The sequence below is a fragment of the Gambusia affinis genome, linkage group LG05 (genome assembly GCF_019740435.1).
Source record: "Gambusia affinis linkage group LG05, SWU_Gaff_1.0, whole genome shotgun sequence".
In the NCBI taxonomy this organism is placed as follows: domain Eukaryota; kingdom Metazoa; phylum Chordata; class Actinopteri; order Cyprinodontiformes; family Poeciliidae; genus Gambusia; species Gambusia affinis.
Window position 1 is genome coordinate 5,231,146 of NC_057872.1, and position 16,889 is coordinate 5,248,034.

Sequence of the window (16,889 nt, forward strand, 5' to 3'; positions counted from 1 at the left end):
CCTCAAAAAACGTGGTTTTCGATTCTTATTCTTATTTATGTTTTTGAAAAAAATATGTTTTTTTCTAAATAAAAACTTATTTTTTAATGAGTTCAAATCTTTAGTAGGGTATTTATATCTGCTTTCCATATATTAAGTTTTTCTATTCTTTGCAATAAATAAATAAATAAATAATCAGGTGACTTCTAAGATAAATTGCTTGCACAGGCTTTTACATTTCATATTATGATATTCTTTTCCTTCCGATTCCCAATTGTACGCTGACGTATAAAAAAAGTCTCAATAAAATACAGTGACTCACACAACGTGGAAAAGAATTGTACGTGTTTTTATTCAAAACATCAGAGTAATCCGAGTTTACAAACTACAAAAGGTACAAAAATTGACTGAGGAAACAGCAAAAAAAAAAAAAAAAAAAAAGAATATTTGACAGACTACACAAGGCACATCACTAACTACACATACAATAAGGTGACAGAAATACAAAACAAAACATTCATTGACACAGTTTCCCTTTTAATTTGTGACTCTGGAAATGTCTTTTCTCCCAGAGTTAAAAAAAAAACTCAACTCAAAGAATCATGCAGCATTAAAGATGCAATGTGTTGTCATATGATTCACTTAAGGTGTGCAAAAACAACTTTAGATCATTTATCAATGACTTAAATGTTATGAATACTCCTCACAGCTAGAGCCAGCCCACAGTAGTTGCAGAATATGAGGCGACATATCGCCCCCTGCTGGCCTGGAGGTCGCAAGAGAACTTGATTCACACAGGACAGGTCAAATGCACCAGTTGTATAGATATTAAGAAAAACCTTCACAATTTGAAGATTATAGTAACAGAGTCATACTGTGAAGAAAAGCCAGGCCTGCTCACACTTAGATCGATAAATTACTGCTTGTATTTATTAATTATTCAGTAATTTGTGGTTTGTGCTTCTAATGCCATATAGTGCAAAAGGCCTGCTTGATTATGTTTGGAATATTTCCCAAAAGTGATTTAACCCAGTCCAGTTGATATGTCTTTTAAAGACACCAGTGTACAAAAATGTAAAAACAAAAGTTCAGGATAGCAAAAAAGTGGAAAGCTTTTCAAAATAAATTTGCACACTCAACTATTTCAAGTTTAAAAGCATCTTTTAAGAGTGGTACATACTTGGTCTTCTAACAAACAATGTATCCAAAAGTAACAATAAGACTTCCAAAACAGCACAACTTTCATGGGTCGAATATTTGGCGATATCATAAAACCACCTCGTGGAGTTTCAGTGTGTGGACTAATACAGTAAAAAGGCTTGAATTCTACAATAAAAATAATATTTTACACAGGTCATGATGCATTTTTTTTTTTTTTTTAAGGAATTGAACGCAGTTTAACTGAAACCTCTAAAAGGTGTTTGTGATGTATGCGATATTCCTAAAAGTCCACTGGTAGTAGCCTGGTTGAGATCCAGCCGGGTTCTTCAACATTCAGACTAAAACATCGGTAAAGCTGGAACACGCAGGCATCACCTTGAGCACCTGCAGTCTAAATCCCACATATTTTGGTCCAACGAACCACCTGATGTTTGCTGCATGTTTAGGGTTCTAAACATTCACTGGATACAACTTCAAAGACCTTTAAGCCACCATCAGTTGGAAGACTGAGCAGGAAACATTTTTTAGCTTAGATTTCTTTTGGGTCCTTACTCTCCTCTGACGCCTTGTCCACCTTCTGGTGGGCGGAGTCCAGAATGCTGCTGTGCGATTGGTTCAAAGTCGGATGCTGCTGCTGCTGCTGCTGTCCACTCGCAGCTAGTCTGGTGTCTGACAGCTCGCTTCTTGGACTCATTCTAAACACAAAGGCACAATACAGATTGATTACTTTTTTGAGATGCAGAAATTATAGCCGCTTGCATGTTGTTTTTGTTGCTTAACATAGTCAAATTTACAGAGTCTCTGCTCAAATACACACTTTTCACCAAGTAAATGACACCTCCAGTGTGAACTGAGGTTGAGGTGTAATTGGACAAATCAGGGTAAGCATTAAAAGGCTTTACAGTTTTAATGAAACCTGTTTCATAAACACGTGCAGCTATTCCTTCATCATCTCCCCGTTAATTAGGCCGACAGAAGGCCGATTCCGAGTGCGGCATTTGAATTTGACACGCTGGAAAACGAGATCCCGCTTATAAGTGAGACAGTCCAAAAGAGTGCGCAGGAGAAAACGATCTTCAGAAATGGCCAAATTATGGCGGTAAAAAGAAAAGATACAAAAAATAAAGTATTGCATCGATTTAAGGTTTTTCAGGTGGTCAATGGCAGATCGGAGATAAGGCTGGGCCACCGTGGAGAGGTTGAAGGTCTATGACAGAGAAACACAAATGCTTCTCAGTGACAACCTACAACTCTGATATCAAAGCAACACCTGTGTTCTGATGCGACCATGGTCGCAATGGAAGCAGAGACGACCACACCGTCTAGCAACCTGGATTTCACATCCAAATCCACGTCAATCTGGACTGAACACAGGCGGGAGTGCAGGCAACGCTTGCACCCCCTAAATCAATTTTTTAAGCAAGTTCTACTGCTGCTTTAGGTAAGGCTGCACCGACGGCAGTTTTCTGATCTATTAAAAAGCCATCCATTTTCTGTTCACCCTTGTCCTTAATGGGGTCAGGAGGGTTGCTGGTGTCTATCTCCAGCTACGTTCCGGGCGAGAGGCGGGGTTCACCCTGGACAGGTCGCCAGTCTGTCGCAGGGCAATTATTGTAGGTCAGGCTATTAAAAAGCCTGACCTACAAATTCTCATTTTCACCCATACCGAAATTTTTTTGGTCTGAAAAGTCACTAAGTGCAACAAGGAACAGTGGGATCACTTCTGTTAAACGCACATGTCCGGATGTGAGACCTTTGCCGAGGTAGGTAAGATCAGTGGATAAAATCGGCTTGTCACGCAAGTATCGAACGATCACTAATCTCTCAAAAGTAAGGAAATCGTGATGATTTATCAGTGCACCTGTAGCTTAAGATTTAAGAAATATTTGATCTAAACCTGGAAAAAACAAAACAATATAGGTTTCAATCATTTTTTTTATAAACAACAAAATTTACAATTTACTTTCATTGTATATTTTAATTCATATGAAAATGCCATCATTTAGTTGATACATGATGCACCTAAAAAGGACCAGTAGGAAAGCAAAGAGTTTCAGAAAACGGTCCCCCCCCCTTGTTTTATGAACTTTTGTCACATTTGCGTGCAGAAGAACCTATGAACAAAGCTAAGAGTCGGCACTTTACCACTACGTAACTAGTCAAAGGGTTAAAATGTAAATACTGTGGCGAAATTAAAAAGATCTCAAGAAACTATGAGTTTGCAAAAAGTGTTTAGTTTTAAATAAAAGAAAGGGAAAAAAAAAAAACCCTCTTACCTGCCGTCTGCTACTCTGTTCATGCTCTCTGAGCGGCTGCTGACCTTACTGGAGCTCCCACCTTTGCTGCGCCTCTCCCCGCCCTCCCGCTCCCTCCTGGAGCTCCGGCCGGAGGCGCCGCGGTCCAGGTGCTCCCTGGCAGAGGTCTCAGACAGGGAGCTCCTCATGTGCGGCTCGTGGTTGCCGAACGCAGAGGAGCCTTGAGGCGTGGTGCTGGCGGGAGAGACGGCGGTGCTCGTGCCCATAGACTTGGAGATGACTTTGAGCTTGTGGGAGGTGGGTTTGTAGTGCTTCTTCTTGTGCTGCACGCGGCTGTTGTGTTTCAGGAAGAACTCGCAGGACTCCTGGAGGACCCGCCGGCTCTCGCTGATGGGGCTGCGGATCAAAGATGAGAGCCGTTAGCACGTCGACACGGCGGCGCTCCTTCTGGTATTTGTCGCTACGTCGCAGACGCAGGAGCCTTACTCTCTTTTCCGATTTCGTTTGAAAAAGTACGCCCACTCAGAACAGGTCTTTTTGCTGCTGACCCAGAACACGGCAGATATCCCGACAACCAGCGTCATCAAGTATTTTACGAGAAACAGAGAGAGGTCGGGACGGGTGAGCTCCGTGGCCTGAAACACAGACAGACACAAATGCTAACGAGATCCTTGTGATCTAGGCAAATTGTGTTCATTAAGAAATCTAATTTGAAGCTAAAACTGGCATTCATCAAGAGGCTAAGTAGATTTTGACAATCTGGTGCTGGGAAAGAAGGTATTATGTGCTGTTGTGCCTTTTTTTTTTTTTTTTTTATTCGACTAAGCCAGCATGATGTAACTGCAGTAGATGAAGACCAAATAGTTTAAATTTATATGTAGGAACTGGCCTTCTTGGACAATGCACAGCTGGCTCAACAAGAGGTCATCACACAGTTCACCAAAAGTTGAGTCTGCTGTTCCCAAGTGTTGAATCCACAGTTCTTCTGTGAAAATAGCTGAGCAGTTCCCCAAAAAAACACTGCATTTATACATAAGTTATCTCTAATTTTTAATGACTTGTTGTGTGTGCAGACTTATTCATGTGTGATTTCAATTACACTTCTTATTTAATGGAAACACCACAATTCTCAAATTGTGTTTTTGTCAAAATTAATTGAATATTGAAAAGGTTTTGTGGACGTTTATAATGGAAACACAGCTACTGGCTGGTTTTCCGATCCATAAGATGGGTTGATAAGATCAGGGCCCCTATTTGAGAGCCACAGATACCTTGTAGGAGCAGGGGATGCTGTACTCTTGACACCTGTCATTGATCCAGGTGTTCTCCCAGGAGCTGCGGTGACTCTGCTCGTAGGTGTAGCAGGCTAACAGGGTGACCAGCGGAACCAGGTAGAGGCAGCTGAACACGCCAATCCGGATCATGAACTTCTTGAGCTTCTCTTGGTTGCGCTCGTCGTGCTGGATCACCTGCCTGACGTGGTTGAGAGAGACGATGCCCGCCAGGATGAGGAAGAGGCCCACTACGACGCCCACGCACAGAGGGGCAAGCACGAAGTACCGCAGCGCGTCGAGGTCGTAGAGCCCCACGAAGCAAACGCCGCTGATGTTATCTCCTTCGACCTTGTTCAGGGCCAGCAGCATGACGGTTAATGCGCCAGGGATTCCCCAGGCGGCGGTGTGGAACCACACCTAGAAACACAGGACACAAAGAGAACTGTTGCTTTGGAGGATAGTTACCAGATTTTCTTTATATGTGCCACATTATCACCCGTATGAAGTTTCTCACATTTCGCTATAGACACGTTGCAACGTCACGTAACGTTCCTGCCAGGAAAACTGCTCTCTGACGAAGACCACCATTGGATTTATCTGTTCAGTTGTCATCATAACGCGCCAACGCACAGCTGCGCTAGCTTGACTTTGACAAACTTAACATGTAGAAGTGTTTCGGTTCAGTTAAAAAAAACAAAACAACGTGACTCACACATCTAATCTCTGACAGACCCACCTGAGAGCAGGTGTCTTACCACTGTGTTCAGATGATCGCTTAGTAATAATCACAAAATAAACACGCAGCCTGAAAACATGATACTGTAACACGCTGAATGTTACATTCTGCGGGAGATGTTTGTGTGTTTATTGGTGGTGAATTCTGATGCATTAGTGGAGCTGTTGTCAGCCGGTTGCTATGGCAATAAGTCTGTGTGGAGAATAGCTGATACAGAGTGACAAAAAAAGACGGATGCGAGTGGTTCTGAGTTGTTGTCCAAAGGTTTTTCTGCCTTATTTTTCCCCTTTGCTGTAGCACACTTCACTAAACTAACAGCGCCTACATCTCCAGGTTTCATTTTGTAAACACAATTGTTTTGCCGCAGCAGTGAGGCTGTGAATGGAAAGTAAAACAATCGCCTTTTTTGCCCTCCAGCATTGTTGCGCGTGCGGGCAAATGTCCGGATGTAAACAACAACGTGCAGCGTGTCTGGAAAACTATAAACCTCAACGTGACTGACTGCAGTTTTTGGAGTTTACAAATAGGAACCATACCGCTTTCTTCTCGATGGCCTCGCAGCTCCACTTGGGTCCGGCAGCCAGGAACCAGGTGATGGTGAGAATGACCCACCAGACGATCCCCGCCATCGTGAAGAAATAAAGCAGCATAAAAAGGAGAGTGCAGCCTTTGCTGTGCGAGCCCAGCACCACGGTTTCCACCGCTCCGTGGTGATCCGCCTTGGTGCAGGCGGCGCTGTTTCCGATCAGGAAGCCCAGGAAGTATATGAGCGAGACGAAGCTGTAGCAGACTGCGTAGAAGATGATGGGACGCTCTGGGTATCGAAAGCGCTTGACGTCGATGAGGAACGTGAGGAAGGTGAAGAGAGTGGCGCCCAGGCAGATGATGGAGCACACGCCGATGAAGCTCTTGGCGAACTCGATGTCGTGAGGTCTGAAGTACATGTTGGAGCAGGGCGGAGCGCAGTCCTGGGCGCCGAGGAACGAGGAGGCGTGGCCCGGCTTGGTCTTCAGCTGCAACGGGCACCAGAAGCCGAGGTCTCTCTTCAGGGACGAGGAGGTCACCGGGGTGGTGGAGGGAAGGGCGGAACCGTCCGACCCGCAAGGTTTCAATCTAGAGGGCAGGAGAAGGAGAAGTGACAGGATGAGACTGACAGGGAATCGCAATCGTATCCACACCTTGTTGAACGTTTTACGCTTCGTTTTTTGTATCCAATTCTCTAACCGCGAACCTGAATGCGTTTTGTTTTAGTAACAGTTGATAGGACAATGCAAAGTACAGCACAAGTGAGACGTGAAGGAAAAAAGATGCATCAAAATGTTTCACAAGAAAAATAAATAAATAAACGGAAAAAAATGCTTCATTTGTATTTGGGGGTTTACCCTGATGGTCCTAAATAAATTCCAGGAAAAAACTTTTTCCTTCATAAGTTACTGTAATTCAAATTCATCTGAAATCCAGCCGTTTTGTGAAAGCCTTTCGGAATTTTTAGAGAACATTATAGACCAAACGATGTGGACAAAGATGCTCTGGTTTCATGAGGTCACATCTGAACTTTTTGGTCTACATGTAAAACTCTATACTTGGTGAAAAACAGGGGATCACTGATAAATTGGACGGCCAATAAATCGCTCAGCTTATAAATTGGCAATTGATAAAGGAGAGTAGTGAAAACCGACGTGGTTATTGTAATATTCAAGACTGCAAACTTACTAACGCGCAGATCCAGGCTATTACACAAAATCTTTATAAAGTGCAGCGAAGGCTGTGGTTGTAATGTGACTAAATGTGGCAAACGTTGCTGTTTGTTATTGGTGGGTGTCCTCTTACTTGTTGCACTGTAGCTCAGGAGGCCAGGTGATGCCAAAAATGCGAATATTCTCCTCGCAGTCGGACAGGACGGCCTCACACGTTTCCCTGCATGGGCGGATCACCCTGTTCTCCTCGCTGCACGCTGGGATAAAGGCTTGGCACAGGAAGTGGTGGACGTCCGGTGAGCACTGTAGGCTTGCTAGGGGCATAAATGGCTGCAATGGGAGAGGGAAAAAAAAAATAATAAAAGAAGAGACTTTTGGTTACAGAGGCTATTTTTTTTTCAAATGAAGTCTATGGAAAACACAACATTCTGCTTATGTTAAGCGATTGGTGGGGGGAAGAAACATGAAGGGAATATCCTGAATTAAGCAGGTTACAAGAAGATCGACGATTAGATAACACCTAAAACTATTTTTCGAGCGGAGAATCCTAAATATAAGAAGGACCCGATTCTTCCCGTCTCCTCCAAAGATATCATCAGTCGTCATGGATTAACAATAACCTAAAAATAACAAAGGCATAGAGATCCGGAGAGATCATGGGTCATGTTTGCTTAATAAAATTAGACTATGAACTGATCTCCATCTGAAGTTTGTTGTGATAAGCTGCACCGTTCTTTTCGGCGGCGCACAAAGCTGCCCATTCACCGGCTGGAAAGGAGGCATATTCTTCTGTTTCAACGTGCGGGTCAAGAACTTCCTGGAGAGGGGCGCAGGAGGGAGCGGCGGCAGGAGTCAGGTGGTTATGGGGGGAATGCAATATAGCTGGCAGGAAATGAAAGGAAATACATTTCTGAAACAAGCAACTTGACATTAAAGCCACCTTTTAACTGGAGAAACTTTGTCTGCTGAGTCATTTTAAGATTTTTAGGAGCTGTAGTCAAGCCGCAAGAAGGAGTTTGTGTTTTTGCCCTCAAAAACAAATGGCGCATACTCTAAAGCACAGACCACTATTCAGTGTTTTGCTTCTTTTCCCTAAATCCTTTCTGGCAGACGTCCCATATCTCTGAGGCCAAGGATCGCCCCTGTCTCTCTCTGTCGTGACAGTAAGCACCCTTGTTTCTCTCCTTTGGAGGTCCCTGACTCGGAGCGCCTTCTGGGCTCAACAATCTGACCTTTATTTGCTTTGCAGTGCTTACAGTAAAAACTGCTCACGTTTCACAAACCGTCAACGTGCGTCAGTGCGATAAAGTCAAACCTTTTTTGCCTTGAAGGGGCAGTGTTATGTATTTTTCCGGCACATAGTTCCATTTTGCAGCACAATCAAGTAACTACGTTAACTTCAGTTGTTATAAAAATGATGTATACATCAAATATGTTTGAATTGTCTTCAGTTTGACAGAAGAGATGCAATGATTACAGTTTTCTAGTTGATCACGAACAGAGTTTCCCCCAGTATATCATATGCCTGCTGGCCCACCATGCTTTACGAGCCCCACCGCCAGGCTAAGCCATTCTTGTTTATGTTTTTAGAAAAATAATAATAAATTTAAAAAACTGCTATTTTTTAAAATGTATTTATTTTTTCAAGCCTAATTGCAAGCGTCTCTGTTGCTCTGAGCGTTTCACTGGCGGAGCAGATTTATTCCTAAAATACATTTATATAGAAGATAGTCTTATAGCTTATGCATTTAAAGCCGGACCAATCACACCGCTGACGCCTGTTGCCTCGCGTGCTGCAGCAGGTGGATGTCTTAAGTTTACTTCGGCGCGGATCGCGCACTCTTCCTTTCACTCAAACTGGACACAGACTGACCTTTATGGATATTTACATCAACCCCATGTGAAGAATTATGTTTCTTTCCAGAGTTTTTGATCAAGGTAAGAGTTTAAGCCCCACCGCGTCAGCTCTGGTTGTCCAGCTCTACGTGAACCGCAGGAATAATGAGAAGGACCTCGCTGCAGCAGACAGAAACGGGCGGGGACGGATCACTGTCAGTCTCATACCTTATTTGGAAATGGAACTATTGCACTCCGGAAGTGAAGGGGGCGCTATTTCCTATATTATCCGCAGTCTCCCGTTTTTATTTTCTTTTGAAATCTGTGATATACCTTCACCTTTAGGAAGGAGTTGCATGTACTTCAACTATAGCATGTACTTCAACTTCTCTCTTTTATTTACTTCAGCGCAGCTCAGTTTTTTTTTTTTTTGGTTGAGTTCTGAGGCTTTTGAGTTTGGTCGATAACGTTTTTGTTTTTGTTTGTCTGAAAAGTGACTAAATATAGCAGTAAAGTTTCTAAGTAGCCAAAAGTGGTGTAGTTATTGTCAGAAGTGAGAAATTTGACTTTGTAATTTAACATCTTGAAATTCAGCTTCAGTTTCTTTGAAAAACCTAGGCTCTTTCTGAAACTTCTACCTTCAGGAAGTCATACCATAACATCGCTCTTCTATTAACCTTTTAACAATATTTTTACCAGCGTTGCACTGACAAGTAGCTTGTACAACGAGCTCGGCAGATGCGGAGATCCAATTAGCATTTTGCTAATTGCTGACGGCTAGTCTAAAGGAGCTGATTGAGGGAGTTGTGGGGGAGGGTGCTCTGTGAAGCGGAAGCTAAGCATCTCTGAGGAGGAGCTTTGTCCTCGAAGGCGGGACTAGGTCCACCCAGACGTTTTTCACAGCTGAATGGTTGCCATGGGAGACAAAAGGATTTCTCAAACAAGCACGAAAGAATCAAAGCAAAACTCCAGGTATATTTTTTGGTGAGAGAATAACATTATAAAATGATGTAACGCTAAAAAAAGAGTCAACTTTACGTAATGCTACTGCTTTAAAAAGGTCAACTCTTTTGGAAAAAAACATCTTTATCTACAAGAAAAAGATGCATGAGATTTGTCACCTATTACTTAACTTTTTTTTTTTTAGGTAGTCTAACACCTAAAACACCCATCAGCTCTTGAATCTTCTGGAATTTGGAGCAAATGCCTTCCCTCTGGAGTACTGGACTGATTAGCCGACCTGGGCTGAGAGTGAGGCAGTTTGTTGGATTCCAGCACCAGGGCTTAGTGATAAACAGCTACACATTTCAGACAGGGCTGAAGCCAGAGAGTAACATGGGAGACAGCGAAGCGGGGGTAAATGAGTGAGTCATTAACAGACAGAAGATACTCGGTGTGGTATGCGCAGTCAGCTTTGTGTGGGACCAGGCGTGTCCCTCCCCTTCCTCCTAAAATCAAAGGCTCTACGCAACAAAGTCGATAGAGTTGCCTGTGGCCAAGGTTGCTGTGAAATCGAACACCTGCACCTTTGCCAGACGCCGCACAAAAGACTCCTTCAACAGATCACTGCTCATATTCAAAAGTCTGACACTGAGTGTAAAAGTAACCAGAACCCCGGGTCCTAAGGAATGCCTGGAGACAAGATGCTCTACCAGGAGAAATGAAACGAAACAAAAACAAAAAAAAACAAAAACACGGTTTTCTGTTTTCTGACGAACACACACCTGGACTAGTTTACAGGAGCGTAATGTTACAGATCGCCGCAAAAAGTGAACCAAGAGTTGATTAAAGTTGCATTTTCAGAGATCTTTGCATAAAGAGATCCTTGCTGAGATTTTTCTTTAACCTGCCGTCTTGTAAAAACATCCAGAACAGTGAGAGTGAAGCAATGTGGCATTGTGCAACTGTTTTAAAGAGTTTACCAATAAGTGTGTGATAAATCCTTCAGAGGTTTGCTCTTTCTCTTCTGACCTGCAAATCGCTTTCCACTGACAAGTCAGAATTATGGTTCTGGCTCACATTTCCATCATGTCCTGACTGGCTGCTCCAAACACCTGCAGCCCTGCACTGTTTCCAAGTATTTTCAACCACATTACAATCTGGGACCACATGTTTAGTATCCATCGGGTGGGGCGGGAGGGTCACTACTTGATTGTTACCAGGGATGCACCGATATGAAAATTTGGGTCAATATCAGCATAGATATTTTATATACCATACACGTTCCCCGAATCCTTCAGACATCATGACTAAGTATGTTTACGCGATAATCATTCAAAAAACATGCCACACCACGATCTGCCAGCTACTTCCTGTCATCTTCTTCTTCTTGGTTTGCGCCAGTGGCAACGTCTGGTTGTTGGTCATGTGACTCATGCGATGAAAATAAAGTCCAATGCACAATAGTCACCCCGCTGTTGCCAACTTAATAACTTTGTCGCTGTGTTTACAGATTTTTCCGACAAAAAAAAAAATCAGTATTGGTTGAAATCGGAATCGGCAGGACAGGATTTTTTTTTTTAAAGATCGTTGATCATCCAGAAAACTGCAAACAGTGCAACCGTAATTGTGCTTCATTGATTATTACATTGGCTGGTAAACTCATTACTCATTGATCAAAAATGTCAGAAGCTGCAGCGTGATTTATACACCAATCAATAATTACCCTACAAACTTCATTAATGCCTTGCAAAATCTGCTGATAGATTTTGGAGTGGTGGATGTTTTAGTTATTACTAAAGATGCACAACCCTGATTGTGCATTTATGGCTTTTATATAGCAAAAAAAACCTTGATTTCCATGCAGTTGTTAAAGCACTTACGCCATAAAATTATATTTCGTAGTTTTGATAAAGGCTTATAGAAAGAGATGCAGTTTGAGCAGAACCTGACCGGTGGCTGGAAACTCATAAATCTGATTTTTTAAAAATGTTTTTGTCAGCTCAGTGAACACGCCACACATAGGCACAACCAGATAGTTGTAACAACAACACTCTTCAGAGAGCTGAAGAACGAAAGTTGGTTCTTTTCAGAAATAGCAATGTGTTTCAGAAGAAGCAGAGAAGCTACGAGAATTCAAAGAAAGCTGTACTTTCTGTGAAGGTGGATACAAAAGAGGAGGAACCTTAGGTCTTACGTCGTTTAGGCTTACCTCCATTTTGCTAGCTGCGATTTCCTGGTCGTAGTGATCCATCATGTTAGGAAAGAAAGTCATGTTGTAGGGCATCCCGAGGCACCGATGCACTTTGATGGGCTCACAGGTGAACAGGCTGTGAGAGCCGCAGCTTCCAACCCACGCCAGCGACAGCCACAACCACAGTGGCCCTGGCATCAACATGGCAGCAGCTGACTTGGTAATGAAAGTCTGGCTTCTATGTCAACTGGATATATTTGGGATATATTTGTCAGAATTTGATGGGGATTTTTTTTCCTTCTGACTCAGTATCATCCACAGATCACTCTTCCTGGAGACATTTCAGAGGCTTGAGCAGCAGGTCCCACATCCCTGTAAATAAATTGTGATTAGCATAAAATTTGTCACTTTTAGGAGCCCTACTCTGGCATTTATTTACTTTTGTGTGTGTGTGTGTGTGTGTGCGTGTGTGTGTGTGTGTGTGTGTGTGTGTCTTAACCTGTATACAGCAAAGAGAAATGTATTACAGTCCCTGGTTCAGTGAATTTCCTCATGTCCCTTGAGGTGCTTATAAGACCCAGCTTGAGAAGCTCTCCTAAGAAACATAACTCAGGCGGATTTTGGGAGCCATAAACCAGTCAATCCCTGCACAAACTTTGTGCGCACGCATCTGCACAGGCTGGGGGGTGTGGGGTGGGGGATGCAACAGGATCATAGGTGATTCAGAAGAATCAGTCTCGGCTTGTTGGAGCCCATTAAAACTTCACATTAAAACGTCAGAACTCCAAATACGCAATTGCATATTAGGAGCATAGAGTTATGAATGCGAAGTCGACTGAAATGCTTTCCCATTGATATCCTGTTTCTCACAAGGTAAAAGCTTCACTACGTTCAGCATTGAACATGGTCATTTCATATGGGGCCCATGTGAAATTATAAACATTTGAAGACACTATGCACATGTCTTTGGTTATGCCAAGAAGTTGTTTAAGATGATTAAGATGTTTAAGATCATACTTTTCTTTACAGATAATAGAACCTGGGATAATTATTAGTTTACAGATTTGATGTGTTTCCTAACAAACCTTCAGACTAACCTAAAAGCTTACTACCGACCTGTTACCCATTAACATAAGTAGGCTTATTAAACTTTTACATTAAGAGCTAGCAAAGTAACACTGACACGTACTCACCTATTGGTGAATAAGAAACATTGTAACTAGGTAATAGTTGCTTTATAATTGTTTAACTTTGACAACATTCTGGAAACAGAATCGACTTTTAAGCTACCAAAACAGACACCGAGAGTGCGGAGAAAGTTCAGCCGAGATCCCTGCCTCGGTCGCTGCCATCGAGGGACAGCAGGCTCCGGGGAAACTTCGGTGGAAAATTGGGAACGATAACACAAGCGGAAAAACCAAAAGACACGGATTAAAATGACTTACCCCCAACAGTCAACGTGTTTTTGTAGCAGCAGTTCACATGGAAACACTAAGGAGAGGGGTTTTTTAAAGGAATGTGAGGACCTATTTCCTCCGTCTCTGTTTTTGTCTGGTGTTCCCATCGAATAGCGTCGACGCCAGGAGGCGCTGTAGCCTCCAACCCGCTCTGAAAGCGGAGTAAGAAGAGAAACAGCTGTGCGTGTGTGTGTGTGTGTTTGGGTGTGTGTGTGCTTGTGCGTGTGCGTGTGCGTGTGTGGGTGCGTGTGCGTGTGCGTGTGTGGGTGTGTGTGTGGGTGTGGGTGTGTGTGTGTTGTATGGAGTGCCAAAGGTGCCACAATGTAAAGCGTATATTGTTGCTTATATCCAAAATGAATTGAATAAAATTGAACTTAACTATGATAATTATCAAGGAACTTTCTAAATAATTGGGAGGTTTTTTTTTACATTTGTCATTAAAAATACATGTATTAAATGCCAACTCGTCATATACCATGTTATCAAACACACACAAAAGCTGTAATGAAGATGAATAAAATAAAGACAACAGTTTTAAAACATATTCACTGACAGCATTTTGTTACACTGACTGTTTAAGTCCGATATGACGCCAAACTCAAACCTCAAGTACACAGTCGTCTGAAACCGAAGGAGAACAAGTACCAGAACGGGTTCTCTTTGGATTCTATGAAACCGGCAAACCCTCCCCAAATCATCCTAGAGTTGTCTCTTCCAGACAAACGAAACTGATGGATACGTTTAGTGACGATTCTTGCAACCGACCCAAAAAGGTTCTCTCAAGTGCTTCTTTATAAACCAAACAGTGAAATATCCTGATACTTTTTCATGAGGCTGCACAAACTTGGAGCAATGGGTATGTCATGGTAACAACTAGTTTGCTTGCTTCAAGCTCTAAAGCCCTGGCATATTAAATAAAAGTAATAAATTATGGTCTCCAAGTTTTCAGCCACTATAAGATGATATAAAATCTACCTTGCGTTGTTATACAGATGTTTGAAAATGAGATTGGCTTATGATCCACCTAAGCAAAGGATTCTGTTTAATTTCTGTTTGGAAGCTTGAAAAGACAGGTTGAAAAAACAAAAACATCAATAAGTCCTTGGCATACTATTGAGTTTATTTAATTTGACATTATTTGATGTCACCTTCTTCATTAAGCAAGTTTCCTGCACGTACCAAAGTCAACATTGGGAAATGGCATAAATCTTATCGTAAGGACAACATGATCTCTACATAACACTTGATTCAGTTTGTTAGTCATTGTTAGTAATGAAAGGATTACTTGCAGCAATGGAATTTAGCTAATGACAAGTCCACAGAACCTGGCAGGAAGTCTAAAATAATTCTAATTTTAATATTTTGAATGAAGAATGTTTCTGAAATTCTTCAGTTGTTCTTTGTTGTTTTTCTTTGCATATCGGCTGAATTTTTTCTGTTAGTACTTGATTTTTCTTCTTTCTTTCTTTTTCATTTCATATATAGATACATTTAAATTTTCATTATATGTCTTGAACATTTTCATAATGTGTCACAATACAACCAATAAATACATTTTGTTAGGATGTGGTAGTGCAAATGAAAATAATATATAGTTTTCTAACTATATTACCAAAAAAAAAAAAAAAAAAAAAATCTTACTTTGAGGTGTGAATTTCTATTTGTCTTAACTTTATGCAATATCTTTTTTGGGCTTTCATCCTAGCACTCTTCCATGAAGGCTGACTTTATGGAGAGCGTGACTAACAGTCGTCTTGCCAACAGATTCTCTCACCTGGGCTGTGGATTTCTGCTGCTCTTCCTGAGTTACCATGGGACCCTTGGCTTCTTGTCTTGTTAATTCTCCTTTTGCATGGCCTTGAGCTGGAGAACCGTATTCAGTTTGCACTTTTGCACTACTTTCAGGTGCTTTGTTAATAGATGCCTGTCACAATGACACATTTTATTTACATATTTTAAGTTGGGTCAATGGAAAATGCTAAATATTACTTACTTTGATATACAGATAAGTAGTTTAGTATGAACATAGTAATTCACAAAAAGATCTCACTTGAATGCTTGACGTACAATGAGGGATGATGCTGCTTTCCTGATTTATCCTCATTCTAAAAAGCATTTCTTTCAAACACTGTTTATCTCCTGGAAGTAGTATTTGTCTGTTTTTTTTTTCTGATTTCCACTTTTCCATTTTCCAATTTTTTTTCCCCCCAGAGCAAAATATGCTGTTATAGTGAAGTACAAGAACTGGGAAGACAATTCATACATTTAAATTCAAAAATACTTTTAAAAAAGTAACCAAAGCCCCTATTAATGCTAACTGAAGAGATTTATAAGAACGGCTGGCTCCTGGGAAGTGTTATGAAGCATATGGGGATTGTAACTCCAGCGTATTCCAGGAACTGAAGCAACAGTGCCTTGTGGAGTAATTAATTATGAACTGAACATTGTCCCTTATCAGTGACAAAACTGCTGAACTTTGACTCCTTGTAGAAAAAAAATTAGAAGACTATTTACGTAAACGCTTAAAAAACTAAAGCAATCAAATAAGAATTAGCTTTTTTGGGGGGAAAAAGTATGTAAGGAACTGTTTGAATTTAATGGTTGATTTCACCAAACTTGTTCAAAACCATAATAATAACACTGCAGTTTTGACTAGCATGAGTACTGTAGCACAGCACTTATACAGGAGAAACATTTAACCATTGAACAATCAAAGAAGACACAGATCTATGCATCAAACACAGATTTACAGTAATTATTCGGCAGTAACCATTGGCGTCGCCAGACCTGTTTTACTGTGGAGCATGCCCCAGGATATGTCATCACATTTCAAAGAAAATGCTATGAATGTTAAACAGCAGCGTTCTTTTCATATCTACTGTAAAAGTTACATCAAATTCTGATTGATTGGAAGAAAAATTAAAAGGAGTAGGAAAATAATAAATACTTGTGTATAGATCTGTTTGTGTTTGTGTATTATGAAGCCAGTTACATCCAAAAATGCACTTAAATGTTACTCCTCATTCTCATTCTTATGAAATCTTGCATGTGCATGTTCTAATTTGGTACCCAGGCGTTAGCAAAAATATTTCTTTCAACTCTGAGAGAAAACACAGTTTAGAGACAAGATGGAGACATCCCTGAATAAAATCCAGTGCAGTCAATTAAATTTGACAAAACGGAAACCATGAGTTTTACACCTTATGGACTATAAAAGGTGAATTCAGGCATATTTTTTGTGCAGAGCTGCACAGCCTTGGGGATTACAATAGAAAAAATAATACAGTTTACAGTAAAAAGCAATGTGTCTACAAAAATATGATCAGAAATCTCATTATTCAGTATGCATTGTCTGTCTTAA

The 16,889-nt window shown here is 41.3% G+C and overlaps 1 protein-coding gene across 1 annotated transcript; it reads right to left on the bottom strand.

Moving 5' to 3' along the window:
* Positions 1-312: 312 nt before the first annotated feature.
* On the bottom strand, positions 313-13,660 carry LOC122830496 (frizzled-6-like). Its single transcript, XM_044115836.1, has 8 exons — positions 13,517-13,660; positions 12,090-12,443; positions 7,236-7,432; positions 5,942-6,518; positions 4,667-5,086; positions 3,882-4,030; positions 3,417-3,791; positions 313-1,835 (listed from the first exon to the last, which is right to left on the bottom strand). Exons 2-8 carry the CDS (start codon positions 12,273-12,275, stop codon positions 1,670-1,672), a joined length of 2,070 nt encoding a protein of 689 aa, XP_043971771.1. The 5' UTR covers positions 12,276-12,443; positions 13,517-13,660; the 3' UTR covers positions 313-1,669.
* Between the last annotated feature and the right edge of the window lie 3,229 nt (positions 13,661-16,889).

What these genes read in the sequence shown, in the direction of transcription:
- LOC122830496 (XM_044115836.1), bottom strand. Translation starts at nt 12,275, where the DNA reads ATGTTGATGCCAGGGCCACTGTGGTTGTGGCTGTCGCTGGCGTGGGTT. An exon ending in CCTGAGCTACAGTGCAACAA is followed by an intron (nt 6,519 to 7,235) that starts GTAAGAGGACAC and finishes CCTGCCCTCTAG; the next exon opens with ATTGAAACCTTGCGGGTCGG. An exon ending in GCATCCCCTGCTCCTACAAG is followed by an intron (nt 4,031 to 4,666) that starts GTATCTGTGGCT and finishes TCTGTGTTTCAG; the next exon opens with GCCACGGAGCTCACCCGTCC.